Source organism: Alosa pseudoharengus, unplaced genomic scaffold, assembly GCF_046254945.1.
Source record: "Alosa pseudoharengus isolate Yale_2024_CS ecotype anadromous, Long Island Sound unplaced genomic scaffold, YU_APseudo_1.1 YU_APseudo_1.1_scf_21, whole genome shotgun sequence".
In the NCBI taxonomy this organism is placed as follows: domain Eukaryota; kingdom Metazoa; phylum Chordata; class Actinopteri; order Clupeiformes; family Clupeidae; genus Alosa; species Alosa pseudoharengus.
Genome location: NW_027468674.1, coordinates 34,747,409 through 34,762,576, shown reverse-complemented (window position 1 = coordinate 34,762,576; position 15,168 = coordinate 34,747,409). Strand labels below are relative to the sequence as shown.

Sequence of the window (15,168 nt, the reverse complement as noted above, 5' to 3'; positions counted from 1 at the left end):
CGGGTCAACAGGTCAGAAGTTAGGTGCGTGAACGCAAGTCCAACTTTGGCCTGTTGGTGGCGCTAGAGCGCGGGAGGTGCCGACATGAAACTTGGTGACATGAATCAATGGACTGTCTTAAATCAGTGTGCCAAATGTCAGAACTTTTTGCCAGACGGTTCTATGGGCTGCCATTGACCTCCATTGCAAAATAATGCGCATCAGCAGCTACAGGCCAAAAGGCATGTTTCTCAATTACAGCGCCCCCTAGAGGTCAAAGGTCACCAGATTTATTGAGTGTCCCCCTGATTGGGTCCTGAGTCCATGCACCCAGTTTGGCTTTGATACATGCAAGGGTTGCTGAGATATGAGCTCACTTCCTGTTTGGCGGCCTCGCCACAAATTTCGATTGGCTGTTACAGCCGAATGCTTCTGTCAATTGTTCCAGAAAGCAATGCACTGATAAGGCATGGTCTGAAGATAGTCTCTGCCAATTTTGGTGAGGATCCGCTGAAATTTGTGACCTGCGAAAATTTGTAAGTTTTTTTGATTGAACCCAATATGGCGGCCGAATCAATTACGATGACATCACAAGTTGGCTTGGGTTAGCCTTTGGACCTCCAACAGTATTACCAGACACCACTAGTGCATTTTAACTCTAAGCACAACTGCAGCTACAGGCCAAAAGGCATGTTTCTTAATTACAGCGCCCCCTAGAGGTCAAAGGTCACCAGATTTCTTGAGCGTCCCCCTGATTGGGTCCTGAGTGCATGTACTTAGTTTGGTTATGATAGATCAATGGGTTGCTGAGATATGAGCTCACTTCCTGTTTGGCGGCTTCGCCACAAATTTCGATTGGCTGTTACGCGCGAACGGTTTTAGTTCCGGAGACAAAAAGCAATGCATTAATGAGGCATGGTGTGAAGATGATATCTTTGAAGTTTGGTGTCGATCGGACAAAATTTGTGACCTCTGATACATTTTAAGTGATTTTGATGAAATCCAAAATGGCGGAAAATCCATCATGGCGGAAAATGACGTCATAGGGTGCGTTGAACTCGGCATGGTCCAAGGATTCCAGCAATACCTCATTTTTGAAAATCGGACTGACGGGTCAAAAGTTACGTGCGTGAACGCATGTCCAACTTTGGCCTGTTGGTGGCGCTAGAGTGCTTAAGGTGTCATCATGAAACTTGGTGATATTAATCATGGGACAGTCCCTAATCAGTGTGCCAAATTTCACAACTTTTTACCAGACGGTTCTATGGGCTGCCATAGACTTCAATGGCAGAGGAAAGATGTTGAATAAATATAGCTGCAAGCAGCAATGAGGGGGCCAAGCAGAATAGGCCGGAGTAGCCACGGCGACAAGATAGAACTCAGCAGACACCCAGCAGACACCCGGGATGAACAGGGCTGAAACAGGGCTGAGTATTGCCACCGCCTCCACCAGCCAGCCCCCCCCACCTAATCACCCCAGCCCGTCCCACCCCGTCCTGCCCTGCCCTGCCCCTGCACGCACGCATTAGAATTAACTGGATGGAACATGTTGTCATCAGTTTCACATCAAAAAATAAAAGATTGATAAAACACATCAACAACTACACATCAAAATGCAATATTGCTAATTGCAGCACCCCCTACAGGTCAAATGTCACCACATTTTTTGAGCGTCCTCCTAATGGGGTCATGAATATATGTAGTAAGTTTGGTTATGATACATTATAGGGTTGCTGAGATATGAGCTCACTTCCTGTTTGGCGGCTTCGCCACCAATGTCGATTGGCTGGTAGGGGCGAATGCTTTTGTCAATTGTTCCAGAGAGCAACATATTGATAGGTTATGATCTGAAGATGGTCTGTGCCAATGTTGGTGAAAATCATATGAAATTTGCGACCTGTGAAAACTTTTTGATGTTTTTGATTAAGTCTAACATGGCGGCCGAATCAATTACGATGACATCACAAGTTGGCCTGGGTCGGCATAAGGACCTCCAACAGTATTACCAGACACCACTAGTACATTTTAATTCCAAATACAACAGCAGCTACAGGCCAAAAGGCATGTTTTTTTAATTACAGCGCCCCCTAGAGGTCAAAGGTCACCAGATTTATTGAGTGTCCCCCTGATTGGGTCCTGAGTCCATGCACCTAGTTTGGCTTTGATACATGCAAGGGTTGCTGAGATATGAGCTCACTTCCTGTTTGGCGGCTTCGCCGCAAATTTCGATTGGCTGTTACAGCCGAATGCTTCTGTCAATTGCTCCAGAAAGCAATGCACTGATAAGGCATGGTCTGAAGATGGTCTCTGCCAATTTTGTTGAGGATCCGCTGAAATTTGTGACCTGCGAAAGCTTGTACGTGTTTTTGATTAAATCCAATATGGCGGCCGAATCAATTACGATGACATCACAAGTTGGGTTGGGTCGGCCTAAGGACCTCCAACAGTATTACCAGACACCACTAGTGCATTTTAATTCTAAGCACAACTGCAGCTACAGGCCAAAAGGTATGTTTCTTAATTACAGCGCCCCCTAGAGGTCAAAGGTCACCAGATTTCTTGAGCGTCCCCCTGATTGGGTCCTGAGTCCATGTACTTAGTTTGGTTATGATAGATCAATGGGTTGCTGAGATATGAGCTCACTTCCTGTGTGGCGGCTTCGCCACAAATTTCGATTGGCTGTTACGCGCGAACGGTTTTAGTTCCGGAGACAAAAAGCAATGCATTAATGAGGCATGGTCTGTAAATGATATCTGTGAAGTTTGGTGTCAATCGGACAAAATATGTGACCTGAGAGGACTTTTTAGTGTTTTTGATGAAATCCAATATGGCGGAAAATCCATCATGGCGGAAAATGACTTCATACTGTGCGTTTAACTCGGATTGGTCCAAGGATTCCAATGATACCTCATTTTTGACAATCGGCCATACGGGTCAAAAGTTACGTGCGTGAACGCATGTCCAACTTTGGCCTGTTGGTGGCGCTAGAGTGCTTGAGGTGCCATCATGAAACTTGGTGACATTAACCATGTGACTGTCCCTAATCAGTGTGCCAAATTTCACAACTTTTCACCAGACGGTTCTATGGGCTGCCATTGACTTCAATGGCGGAATAATAATAATAATAATAATAATAATAATAATAATAAGAACAAATAGAAACACAATGGGTGCCTTCGCAGCTTCGCTGCTTGGCCCCCAATAATAATAAGAAATCCTAGAAACACAATGGGTGCCTTCGCAGCTTCGCTGCTTGGCCCCCAATAAATGCCAGTTAGCGCATTAGCAAGGATATTGTGTAACATATAGGCTACTGTTGATGTTGTTTCATAGCCTTTTGCTTGTGTGTAGTTAGGCCCACTGCTAGATTTTGACAGGAGCTTGCGATATCGCTTAAGTAAGCTACTTGGGCTCACGCAAGCTGTCAAACACTGTCCACTCGCCTATGTGGTGCATCCAGTGTTTATGTTAGCTAACTGTATCTGGATGTGTTGCTATCAGAGCAAGACATTAGAGATGGTGCATGACATGCAGTGATGCCTCGTATAAAAAAATTAAATAAAAAAACGCTATTTAAGCACCAAAATGAGGCACCGAAATCTACGTTGTTATTCAATGCAGTTACTACCGTGTTGGCACCGGTGTCATATTAGAACCGTGTTTCGGTGCCCAACCCTAGTGGTGGTTAACCTGCAACACGGGCTTTAAGATCCTCTGATAATGTTCTGCTGAACACTTCATCATGTAATAATCTAGTATTTAGTCTCCACCTGCCTTTTCTATATCTGTCTGTCTGTAAGTCTATATGTAACTCTACTGGCGCATGACATCCACCAGGTTCAAGTCCTCTGTTAACATAACAGAGGACTTTATGTATTGAAGCCCTATCCCTTGGTATGTTTTTTGCCACTAGGCTTGCTCTTATCAATCACCCCATTCATCACCTGATTAAAAAATCCTGCCAAAATAACCTGACCTTCCATATCTCCCACCTGTGTATTTATTTCATGGAAAAAATCAGGATCTCCCTTATTAGGAGCATATATATTACATAATATCATCTTAATTCCATTAATTAAGGCTTCAACACAAATAATTCTGCCCTCTTTGTCCTTTCTTTCCTTCAGCATGACAAAACTTAGGTTTTTATGAATAAGAATCATCAAACCATTTCGTTTGCTTGAATAGGAGCTGTGAAAAACTCTTCCCACCCAATCCTTTTGAAATTTCACTGCTTCCTCATCTTCCATTATGTGAGACTCTTGGATAAATGCTACATCTGTGTGTTTGGATTTCAAATGTCAGTATCTTCCTCCTTTTTACTGGATTACCACATCCATTTATGTTCTATGATATCACATTAATGAACCTGTTAACCACCATTTATATGAGAAGTTGAGGGCCCCTCCACAGCCATGGTCTTAGTATCACCCATCATGTTTTTAACCAAAGAAAAATGGGACATTAAATTACAAAAATTCTTAATTATTATACTCAGTGCTGTCTTAACGCTCAAACACGAACAACAAAAACAAAAGGAACTTCCCCTTAGTCAGAGCAACATCTAACATTCTGTCACTCTGCGTAACCTTACCTCCCCTCCCCCTTCCCCTATCTAAATTCCCTTCAACTACTTTATTCGGTCCGTGAGGCCCGTGGAGTCATCTGCAGGACCCGTGGTGGTCTACTTGTCATTCTGAATAAATTCGTCTGCTTCCTTCGAATCTTTGAACATTTTCCTCTGCCCTTTCCAGGTGAAGATGACCGTAGCAGGGTATACCAATAATAAATGCTTCACATTTAGTTCCTGTAGTCGTCTCTTCGCCGGTGCAAACTCCTTGCTTTTCTCTGCCAACTCCCTTGTCAGGTCCTCGAAAAACGGATCTCAAAAAAAGATTGCAAAAAGCTTGCAATCTTCCCATTCGATTCCGCGTTTCTCCTTGGACACCTGTAACACTTTATCTCGAGCTGTTGAATGTAGAAAGCATTGGTGGCTTGTCCGGGTCGGGCATAGGAGCCATTGAGCGGTGTGCACGTTCAATCTCTAAGTCCTGGCCAGCGAGCCCAAGTCCTTCGGATAATATTCTTTCCACATATTGTATCACTTTGCCCTTCTGCTCTTTGTTTTCTTTCAGTCCCACCAACCTTAAATTGTTTCTCCTGCTCCGATTTTCGAGGTCTTCCACCCGTGTCCACAGTGTCTCTATTGTTTTGTCATGTTTCTCGACATCTTTTTCTATTCTCGCATTTACATCCTCCATGTCCGATATCCGTTGTTCGGCATCTCCAAGCCTAGTTTGTATGCTATCCACAGTGTCCTTCAGCTCTTTTGAGGACTGTTCTCTGTATCTCTCTGTATCTCTTCCATAACTTGATCACCTGTTCCCTCAGGCTTCTCGTCGTCGGCCACTCTGCTTCGCGCTGACTGCTTGCTTTTCTTTCTCACGCCTTGGAAAAAGTTTGCCTGTTTGTTCGCCTTTTCGCTGTTAGACCTTAGATAATCTGCAGTCTGATGGTCAATAGAATAATCAGCTCCAATAAAACAATCGAAGTGTACGCGATAACGAAGTGTGTGTTTCTAGAAAGTGAAATTAAATGATGGTCTGTCAAGAGCTCCGCTAGCGTGCTGCCATCTTTCTCAGCGGTCCCATGCGACTACCAGTGCTTTTTCAAAGTTCTCAATGTCTCGTTTTAAATGTCAGGGCCCTCGGAAGTCTACCAATGAAGTATGGAGCTATTTTGAGCCTTGTAAATGGTGTAAAACAGTGATTTATTTGCATGGCTAGGTTAGTTAACTCGTAGTGCGCAGGCGCTAACCTTAATCATCTAGCCCGCATTTAGGACAACACAAATTTGACGGAAGAGCATACCATTTCCTTAAGGGGTGATGAGTGTTGGAAGGCATGGGTATCCTCTATCCCCCATTACAATCAAGTTCTCCTGTAATTGCACATATAACATTAAGTTACTATTCTAGTAAGGTATAGGCCTAACGTACCCTGTTGAAATGTGTCGCTCAAATTAGATTCCCGGTAGGCTAAATTATGGCATTGTGTACTGGGCCCTGGCCATTTCGCCTCCACGTTTGTGTGCCTCACATATCATCTGGCAATTATTAAAATAAAAATGTGTTTCAAACACCAACACCATTCAAGATTCAAGATTCAAGAATTTATTTGTCACATGCATAATTTGTGGAACAAAAAGCAGTGAAATGGGGATTGCGACTGCAACTCCCAGCTGTGCAAAGTTTAATAATAATAGAAAAGTAGGAAATAGAAAACAAAAGGGGGGTGGGGATTAAATAAAATTAAATTTAAAAAGTTTATGAAGTGGGGGGAATTATGCATTCATTGTCCGTATGGCTGGGGGAAAACACTTCTTCTTAGTCTTTCTGTTCTGGCCTTTTGAGATCGAAGCCGCTTTCCAGAGGGCAACCATTGAAAAATGTTATGGCCAGGGTGATGACAGTCCTTTAAAATCCTTTTTGCCCTTGACAGGCAGCGCCTAGTGTAGTCCTGAAGTCCAGGAAGTGCAGTATTGGTGATTTTCTCTGCACACCTGATAACTCTGTGCAAGGCCTTCTTATCCTGAGAGTTGCTATTTCCGTACCAGGTTGTGATATTACCAGAAATAACAGACTGTATTGTTGCTAAGTAGAATGTTTTCTGCAGCTCTTTGGATATTCTGAATTTGTTCAGCTTTCTAAAATGGTACAAACGCTGTCTTGCTTTTTTCACTTGGTTGGAGATGTGTGATGTCCATGAAAGGTCCTCAGAGATGACTACTCCAAGATATTTAAAGTGGCTCACTGTCTCCACCAGGGCGCCATGGATGTTCAGTGGTGTGTGATGTAGCCTCTGCTTGTCCCTTCTAAAGTCAACCACCAATTCCTTGGTTTTGGCAATGTTTAGTACAAGGCTGTTGTCATTGCACCATGATGTCAGCATCTTAATTTCATTAAGATAGGCTGTCTCATCGTTGTTGGAGATGAGTCCAATCACTACTGTGTCATCCGCAAATTTGACAATGGAGTTGGAGTTGTAAATGGCTGAACAATCATGGGTGTATAGGGATAAAGCAGGGGACTTAAAACACATCCTTGGGGGCACCAATGTTGAGGGTGACTGTATTTGACATACAGCTCCCAATCTTCACTGCCTGTGGCCTGTCCGTCAAAAAGCTGAGAACCCAGGAGCAGAGAGATGTATTAAGTCCTAGATGTTTGAGCTTGGTGACTAAAATGTTTGGCACAATGGTGTTGAAGGCTGAGCTATAGTCAATAAACAGCAGGCGTGTGTAATTCCCCTTCCCTTTGTCCAGGTGGGAGAGAGTGGTGTGGAGAACATGGGATATGGCATCATCAGTACTCCTATTGGGTCGATAGGCAAACTGAAAAGGGTCTAATGAGCCAGGTGTTGATGAACATATAAAATCTTTTACCAGTCTCTCAAAACATTTCATCACCACTGACGTCAAGGCTATAGGGCGGTGCTGGGTTGGTCTTCTTGGGCACAGGAATAATGGTGGATCTTTTTAGGCACCTAGGAACTACAGATTGGGCTAGAGACAGATTGAAGATTGTTGTTAACACTGGTGCAAGCTGGTCAGCACATGATTTTAACAACCGCCCAGGAATGCCATCTGGGCCAGCGGCCTTTCTGCTGTTCACTCCTCCTAAGTGCTCTTCTCACGTCATGCTCAGAGACTGAGATTGACTGGTCTTCAGGCAGATCGCACGTAGCACCGTTGTTAAAACTGGCTGCAGGGCTAACAGCGTAGATGTGAGAATGTTCGTCACTGACCTCAAAGCGTGCGTAAAATAAGTTCAAGTCATTTACCAGTGTAGGGTCCACATCTGCGGAGGTGGCCGATCGTCCTCTGTAGTCAGTCATCAACTTCAGTCCCTGCCAGACACTCCTGCTGTCGCGATTTCCTAAGTGCATCTCAACCTTCTCTCTGTACCGCTTCTTCGCCGCTTTCACTGCTTTACACAGTTGGTAGGAGGCCACTTTGTAGGATGTCATGTCACCAGATGACAGGCCATTGTTGTATGCAAATGTTTGTGCGTTCAAAGCCTCTCGGATAGATCTATCAACCCAAGGTTTCTGATTTGTACACTTTCACAGTTACCTTGGGGATAATTTCATCAGTCAGCTGCGAAATGAAACTTATCACCACATCGGTGAACTCATCGCTGTTGTCAGAGCTCATCCTGAACATGTCCCAGTCAACATCAGTCAACGCGTCTTGCAGCATGATCTCTGATTGGTCAGTCCACCGTCTCATTTCTCTCACAGCCGGAGCTTCCTGCTTTAGACGTTGTTACTTCGGGAGAAGAAGGATGGCAGCGTGGTCGGACTTCCCAAACACCGGGCTTTGTATCCATCTTTAAATGGAGAGTAGCAGTGGTCCAGCATGTTTTCACCCCTAGTTGGACAGGAGATGTGTTGGAAAAAGTTCGGCAGAACTAGCTTGAGGTTCGCCTTGTTGAAGTCCCCATTAAGAGAGCATCAAAAAATAGAAGTGGCCTATGCCCTATAGCCTATCCATTAGACCTTAATGTGATTTTTTTTTATTTACTAACTGTTATAATATCAGTTATATACAATGTCTATTTTCTGTATTATGCAAGATTTAAAGGAACCATATGTAAGATTGTGGCCAAAACTGGTACTGCAATCACTTTCAAAATACTGAAGAGCGGTGTATCCCCTCCCCCCTGACTCGAGGTTGCCAACCCGGATGGTGAAACACTACTGACTTTGTGATTAGTAGATAGGTGGAGGGTGGCGCATCAGGCCAAAACACAACATGACATGACAAAACACAACATCAACATCAGTTGAGGGCTGCAACTTCACTTTTTAAATGACAATATCCTGGCCGGACTACTGTTGTCAGTGATATAAGTATTTGAAATAAACATGATTTCTTAATATCTAGTGACATATCAGGGCCATTTTATGATTAATCGAAATATTTTTCTTACATACGGTTCCTTTAAGTATAAACAAAATATAATTTTGGTCCGTCTCAAAGTTCTTGTCAACTCTGTTATAAAACTGCTTAAAATCCACACATACTTTGAATATGAAGCATGATGCCTACACAGAGAGATGTCAATTCCTCTGACAGGAAACTTTGGAAAGGCAGTGAGATATGTTAAGCTTCTTCTCATTAATTTGAACAAAATGTTGAGGATACACCAACAGTAGATTAATTATTTGTGAACTCTGTTATTGTGTTATTGGATTGAAACTCACTCAATTTTTAAAAAACAATAATATGATTAAAAGCCATGAAGCCATTCTGGTTTTATACATATCATGCAGTAACTAGTTTGAGGTTGGGATGTGGAGCTAAGCCACAAAATGATGGGAAATGTCAAATCTGTTAATTCTGTGTTGATTCTGTGTTAATTCTTCATAGATTAATGATAACAGAGTTGACAATGATGTGCTGCCAACTCTGTTTTCAGTAGCATTTAATGAGAGTGTCAACTCTGTTAATTTAAGATTTTGCTCTTAAAATGATGACTAAATATGTTTTTTTTGTTTCAAATGTTCAAAGAGCCAAAGTTCTCTTAGGGAAAGCATCATTTAAAAATTATCACATTTGCTAAATATATATAATTTACTGAGTCTGTTTCTAACAGAGTTGACAGATTTTCTGTTATTACATAATTTTTTCAAATAAATACTTGAAGCCTTACAGGTTTAAGCTCAGCAAGTACTTGTCATGTTAACTTTGAAGTTTGTTCTATGACTATAAAAAAGTTTAATGATAAAAACTCATTACATTTTTTTGGTTTCTCTATAAACTTGAAATGTATCCCGAATTATATAGAATGACCCATTTAAAGGACAGGTTCGGTATTTTACACTTAAAGCCCTGTTTTCAGATAGTTTATGATTAAATAGAATGTTTAAGATTGAAATTTGGACACATGCTGCTGTCCTGAGAATTTTCGGTTTCTGTGGTAGCGCCCCCCCTCCTCCAGAACGCTGCATAGGTGCACTGGAACAGTCCTTCCTAAAACGCATTAAACTTTCGTTTACAAAGACGTGAAACTCACCGAGTGGTCAGGGGTGTTCACTGATATACTCACACAAAAATCGCTGCAAAGGATTCTTTCCAACAGGTTTTATCGTAGTTTTTGTCCAACTCCATTGACTTGTATTGGATGTGCTGTGAGGTACGGTATTACTCGGCTGCCGGAAACGGATATGGGGTTGTTTGTATTCTTTCTGTAGTCTTATGCAGTCGCGGTATCGTAGGCTACTACGCTATCCAAATTATTGTCACGTGCAACCATGGCTAATGCTAAAATGTCTTGGAAATTGCATGATGTGAATGATAGCCTACGTGAATCATTACGTTTCCATCATGAAAGTTCCACAGCCAAAAAAATAGTAAATGTACAAAATCATGTAGCCAAATTATTAATGTAGGCTAGGGTTAGTGTTAGGCTTATGATGTGAACACGACAGGTTATGGACATAACAAATACGTTCTTACCCCAAGTTCTTCCAACTCTGTCGTCCCAGGAGGTAATGTGGGAACCACTGTATTTCTCAGGCGAAAGAGCTTTTTGGGCGATTTCCTTCTACCTCCAGCGAAGTTCAGTAAAATGCAGACCGCAGAGACACGGTGATCAGCTTTCTGCAGATTCTCAACAGGTGTGCTCACATCCAACCCCAGAAATTCCAGCCACAACTTTAGCCTTTCTGGATCGTTGAAAGGAAGTCTGCGACAACTTTTTTTGCTACGAATTTTCCCGCAATTCGGAACTGCACAAAATCGCCTCATTTTTAGCTGCCTGTTGCAAAATACTTCAAGACAGCGATCTTCTGCTTCTTCTGTGTATTCAATGAAATGCCTGTGGTTTGCTTGTAATTGGCAAGACTGTGTAAGGTGCATTATCGCCACCAACTGGGCTGGAGTGTCTATTATTCAAGCTCTCAACGGAAGAATGTACGGGTGTGAGGCGTTTGGAAAAATAGCTCCACAGTTTTACAACACATGGTAAACACCTGTTGGAAAGCGTCTTTTGCAGCGATTTTTGTGTGAGCATATCAGCGAACACCCCTGACCACTCGGTGAGTTTCACGTCTTTGTAAACGAAAGTTTAATGCGTTTTAGGAAGGATTATTCCAGTGCACCTATGCAGCGTTCTGGAGGAGGGGGGGCGCTACCACAGAAACCGAAAATTCTCAGGACAGCAGCATGTGTCCAAATTTCAATCTTAAACGTTCTATTTAATCATAAACTCTCTGAAAACAGGGCTTTAAGTGTAAAATACCGAACCTGTCCTTTAATGTATGGGAAGGTTAAAAAAGCAAAGCTGTGTTAGGACATTTGAGAAAAGGAAGGTGATTTTGTTTTTCTTGTCAGCCATAGTGTGGAGATGCTGAACTCTGAGGATTTTGAGTCTACTTTGGTCAAGAAAGAGAGGGAATGGAAGGAGTTACAGGCACTACACACTCGACAGCTAGAGTTTGCCCTAAAGGAAGCCACAACTGAACTTTATGCCGAAAGGAAGCATTTCCAGTGCCTTATGAAGGACTTTCAATTCAATCTCAAGTTGTTGGAAGAAAGGGATCATAAACTAGAGTGTTATGATGCCATTATTACAAAGTTTCAAGTCAATGACTGTACAAGACAAGAAGAAGTGAGTGAGCTGCATGTACAAATCGGCAAGCTTCAGGAAACCAGAATGCAAGAGAAGAGACAGTGTTCAGAACTGTATACCAGACACCAACAAGAGATGGCCGACCTGCAGCTACATTTGAACACAGTGTGTAGGTAGGCTCACAAACACCATGCTCACCATGCTTACATTTTTATTTTATTTTATTTTCCCTCAAATTGTTGCAATAACCTGTCAGACCAAACCAACCTCTAACCCACAAGCACTTAAGCTGTCACCTTTTGTCTTTTGTCACTCCCTGTAGTGAAAAGAATGACGAAATTCAGAGGCTGGAGGAAGAGAATGAAGGGCTAAAGAACAGCTTAAGGCTTAAGGTACAACAGGCAGAGGGGGAGCTGGCATTGCAAAAACAGGTGAGTTTGATTGGCGTTCAAAGGGAACTTGTACTTGTCTGTAGGCTTACTTAAAGGAGAACTATTGCTTGGAAAACGCCAGCATTTTTTCACATAGATTTCTGTTTCTTAAGGTCACCGAGTACTGTTGATACATGCCATAATTGTTTTACATATCGACAGTACTCGGTGACCTCGAGAAACAGAGATCTGTGTAAAATTGTGGATTTTTTCCCTTAAAGGGGAACTTGGCAACTATTTCAATTTAATAAACCCGCTTAGAAATCATTTGGATGGTTAAATGACCTGTTCCGTTGAAAATGGTGACTTTCCCCACTCCCCCTAGCGTCCCCAGGCAGAAAACCAACCTTGCAACTTTGGGACTACCGTCCCAGTAAGAGAAGTGAAAAACAAGAAACTCGTATCTTACCTTGTAACATCCGCATTGTTCTGCCAAACTTATGCTAATCGTTTCGCTACCTTATAAACAAATCCATGTGCTGTATTGTTACCTTTTTCCACAGTTTGAAATAGCATAATACACAACTTCTCCAGCAGAGAGGGAAATATAGCTAATCCTGCCAAGTTTCACACAGAATAATTGTTATTCGGGTATTAGTGCTATCAACACTGCTGTTTTGAGAGTGCATTATGTCTTGCAATAAAACCCCTGAAAACTCAGCTATTCAGAGAGTACCTTCTCTACTAGCACTATTCACAACTGGACATGCTTAGGCCCAATCCCATTTCTCATTCTTACCCCTTTTCCTACGCCTTCCACTTCCCCTACCTCATGTCCCTTGAAACAGAGTGCCAAGACATAGGGGTGAGAATATTTAACCCATTAACCTACCACAGGGGACAGCGGGGATGATTGAAACATTTTCAATGAAACATAATTTACAAAGAGATTGTGCCACATTTTGTCACATCTGTAAGGCCAGGATTTTGGGCCAAAACAGCCAAAAGGCCACACCCCCCCCCCCCATCTCAAACAAAGAACATTCTTCAATACACAGGGTGCCAGGCCTAACTAATTATCACACAGTAAAAACTGAAACCAACAGTCACTGGTTTGATGATCACTTCTGAAATCTCTGTAAATGTATGTTGTGAATATAACATTCATGTTTGGTCTTGAATTAATACTTGTAATGTGGGCAACAGTCTGATAATGGTTTCATTATAATCTAATGTATCTGTGCATAGTTGTAGACTAAGAACTACACTATAGTGTTTAGGTGTGAGATTCAGAAATGTCACACCTACACCTATCCACCAGCTATCCAACGAACTACAGGCCGGATAGGAGGGTCATGCATATTCAGATAATCTTTGGAATAAAACAGGATTGCTCTTGGAGATGAGCTCTCTTCCTTCTCTGGGGTTTGTTATTTTTTCTTTGTTTTATGAATTGTTTTTTCTGGTGTATTTGACATTCTAACTTTAAATTTAACTGATTTTGGTCACATTTACCTTTTTGGTTTTACTGGTTAATTAATTGATAATATCCCACCAATTACATATCTCTCTTCTCGTATGCCATGCCAATACTCATCTTTAGTTGATAAACTACTTGGTAACTATTAGAGATGCCAAGTTCTTAATTTCATGGAGTCAGATTAATCGTCGTTTCTCGTAATATTACCATTGCTTCACCAGTCGGTTTATTGCAGAGGTGGGACCAAGTCACTGCTTGGCCAGACCCAAGTAAGTCCCAAGTCTTAGCGGTCAAGTTCAAATCAAGTCCCAAGTAAAGACAGAGAAGGGCATGTCCAGTATCCCGAGAAACCCAGCCACTGTCCCGAGTAGTGTCCCGAGACACCCAGCCACCAGAGGTTATACTAGACTTTTTTTTGGCCGGATAAAATGTCCGGTAATATTCCAGCACCAGCAGTTTGTTTATATGCCTTCACACCGACCGTAAACTCAGAGGACCCGACTAAAAATCCCAACCTCCGAAAAAAATGTGTCCATGAGATCAGCTCGGAAAACAAATACAGGAATAGCATAAATAAGTTATTAGAATTGCTTACTATGGTTGAGCAAAAAGGAAAATATCTTGGGTAAGTGTTTCTATCTGTAGTGTTAATTTAGTGATAAATTACCTTGCCTGTGAGAGTAAGATTCACCTCTTGTGTTGTTGCAAGGGTTGTGTTGTGGTTATTATTAAATATTATTATTGGGGTAAGTGTTGCTTTTGTCAGGCCATGTTTTCGATGGTAACGCATTGTCAATATTGAAAGTAATTAACTGTGTAGAACTGTTTTGTCGTTTCGACTATGACACCACAGTGAAGTTAGTTTCACTTTGCCAATGAGTTCAAATAATAAACAAGTGCAGATGTGTGTAGGCTATACTCTGCTAGGTTTTAGTAAAGCATGGTTTAGTGAAATACCTGTTCCATACGGTCTCGCGTGCAAGCAGATTCCTTCAAATGCGCCACTGACTATCAAAATACCGATGCGCTGTTTGAAGTTGCGCTGCTTGCTATTAAAGGCACACTATGCAAGATTTTCACCTTTATGAAGCCAATTTGATGGTAAATGAACTTGTAATAGGCAAATCGTTGGCCTAGCATAGCTATACAGCATACACGCAGCGAGTCCCTACCGAGCGCCCCGCCAAAACTTGCAAGAATATGAAACATTACCTTGTCAGTAGATATAGTTCTTTGGAGATTTTGGAGAGTTTTTGCCTGTTGTTAATCCTTCACCTCCACAACAAAAGCATTTGCATTGTGTACAGGGGGGATAAGTCACAAGAACTTTGCTATAGCAGAGTAACATATAAATACATCGCGACTCTAGAGGGAGCTCTAAACTCGCCAAAAATAACTAAACCTGCATTATATACATTTAAAGGGAATGGCAGATGTCATTTTCATTGGTTTAAATGATGTTACGCCCAAAACACACCCATGACTGATTAAGAAACATAGGAACCGCCTTTTTGCGCCAGGTGCCCTACGTTTGATAACAAAACCACCCCCAATGTGGACTGGACAAACCCCAAAACTATTTGCCAGTGACCATGCGTTTTAGATCGCCTAGATAGATTAGATTAGATTAGATTAGATTAGATTCAACTTTATTGTTATTGTGCAGAGTACAAGTACAGAGACAACGAAATTCAGTTTGCGTC

At 42.0% G+C, this 15,168-nt stretch overlaps 1 protein-coding gene across 1 annotated transcript in view; it reads left to right on the top strand.

Moving 5' to 3' along the window:
* Positions 1 to 15,168, top strand: part of ccdc57 (coiled-coil domain containing 57) — a 172,608-nt gene that overhangs the window by 39,759 nt on the left and 117,681 nt on the right. The window contains exons 2-3 of the mRNA XM_076298709.1: positions 11,377 to 11,787; positions 11,937 to 12,045. Coding sequence (XP_076154824.1) covers positions 11,377 to 11,787; positions 11,937 to 12,045 — 520 coding nt within the window. The remainder of the gene's footprint in view (positions 1 to 11,376; positions 11,788 to 11,936; positions 12,046 to 15,168) is intronic.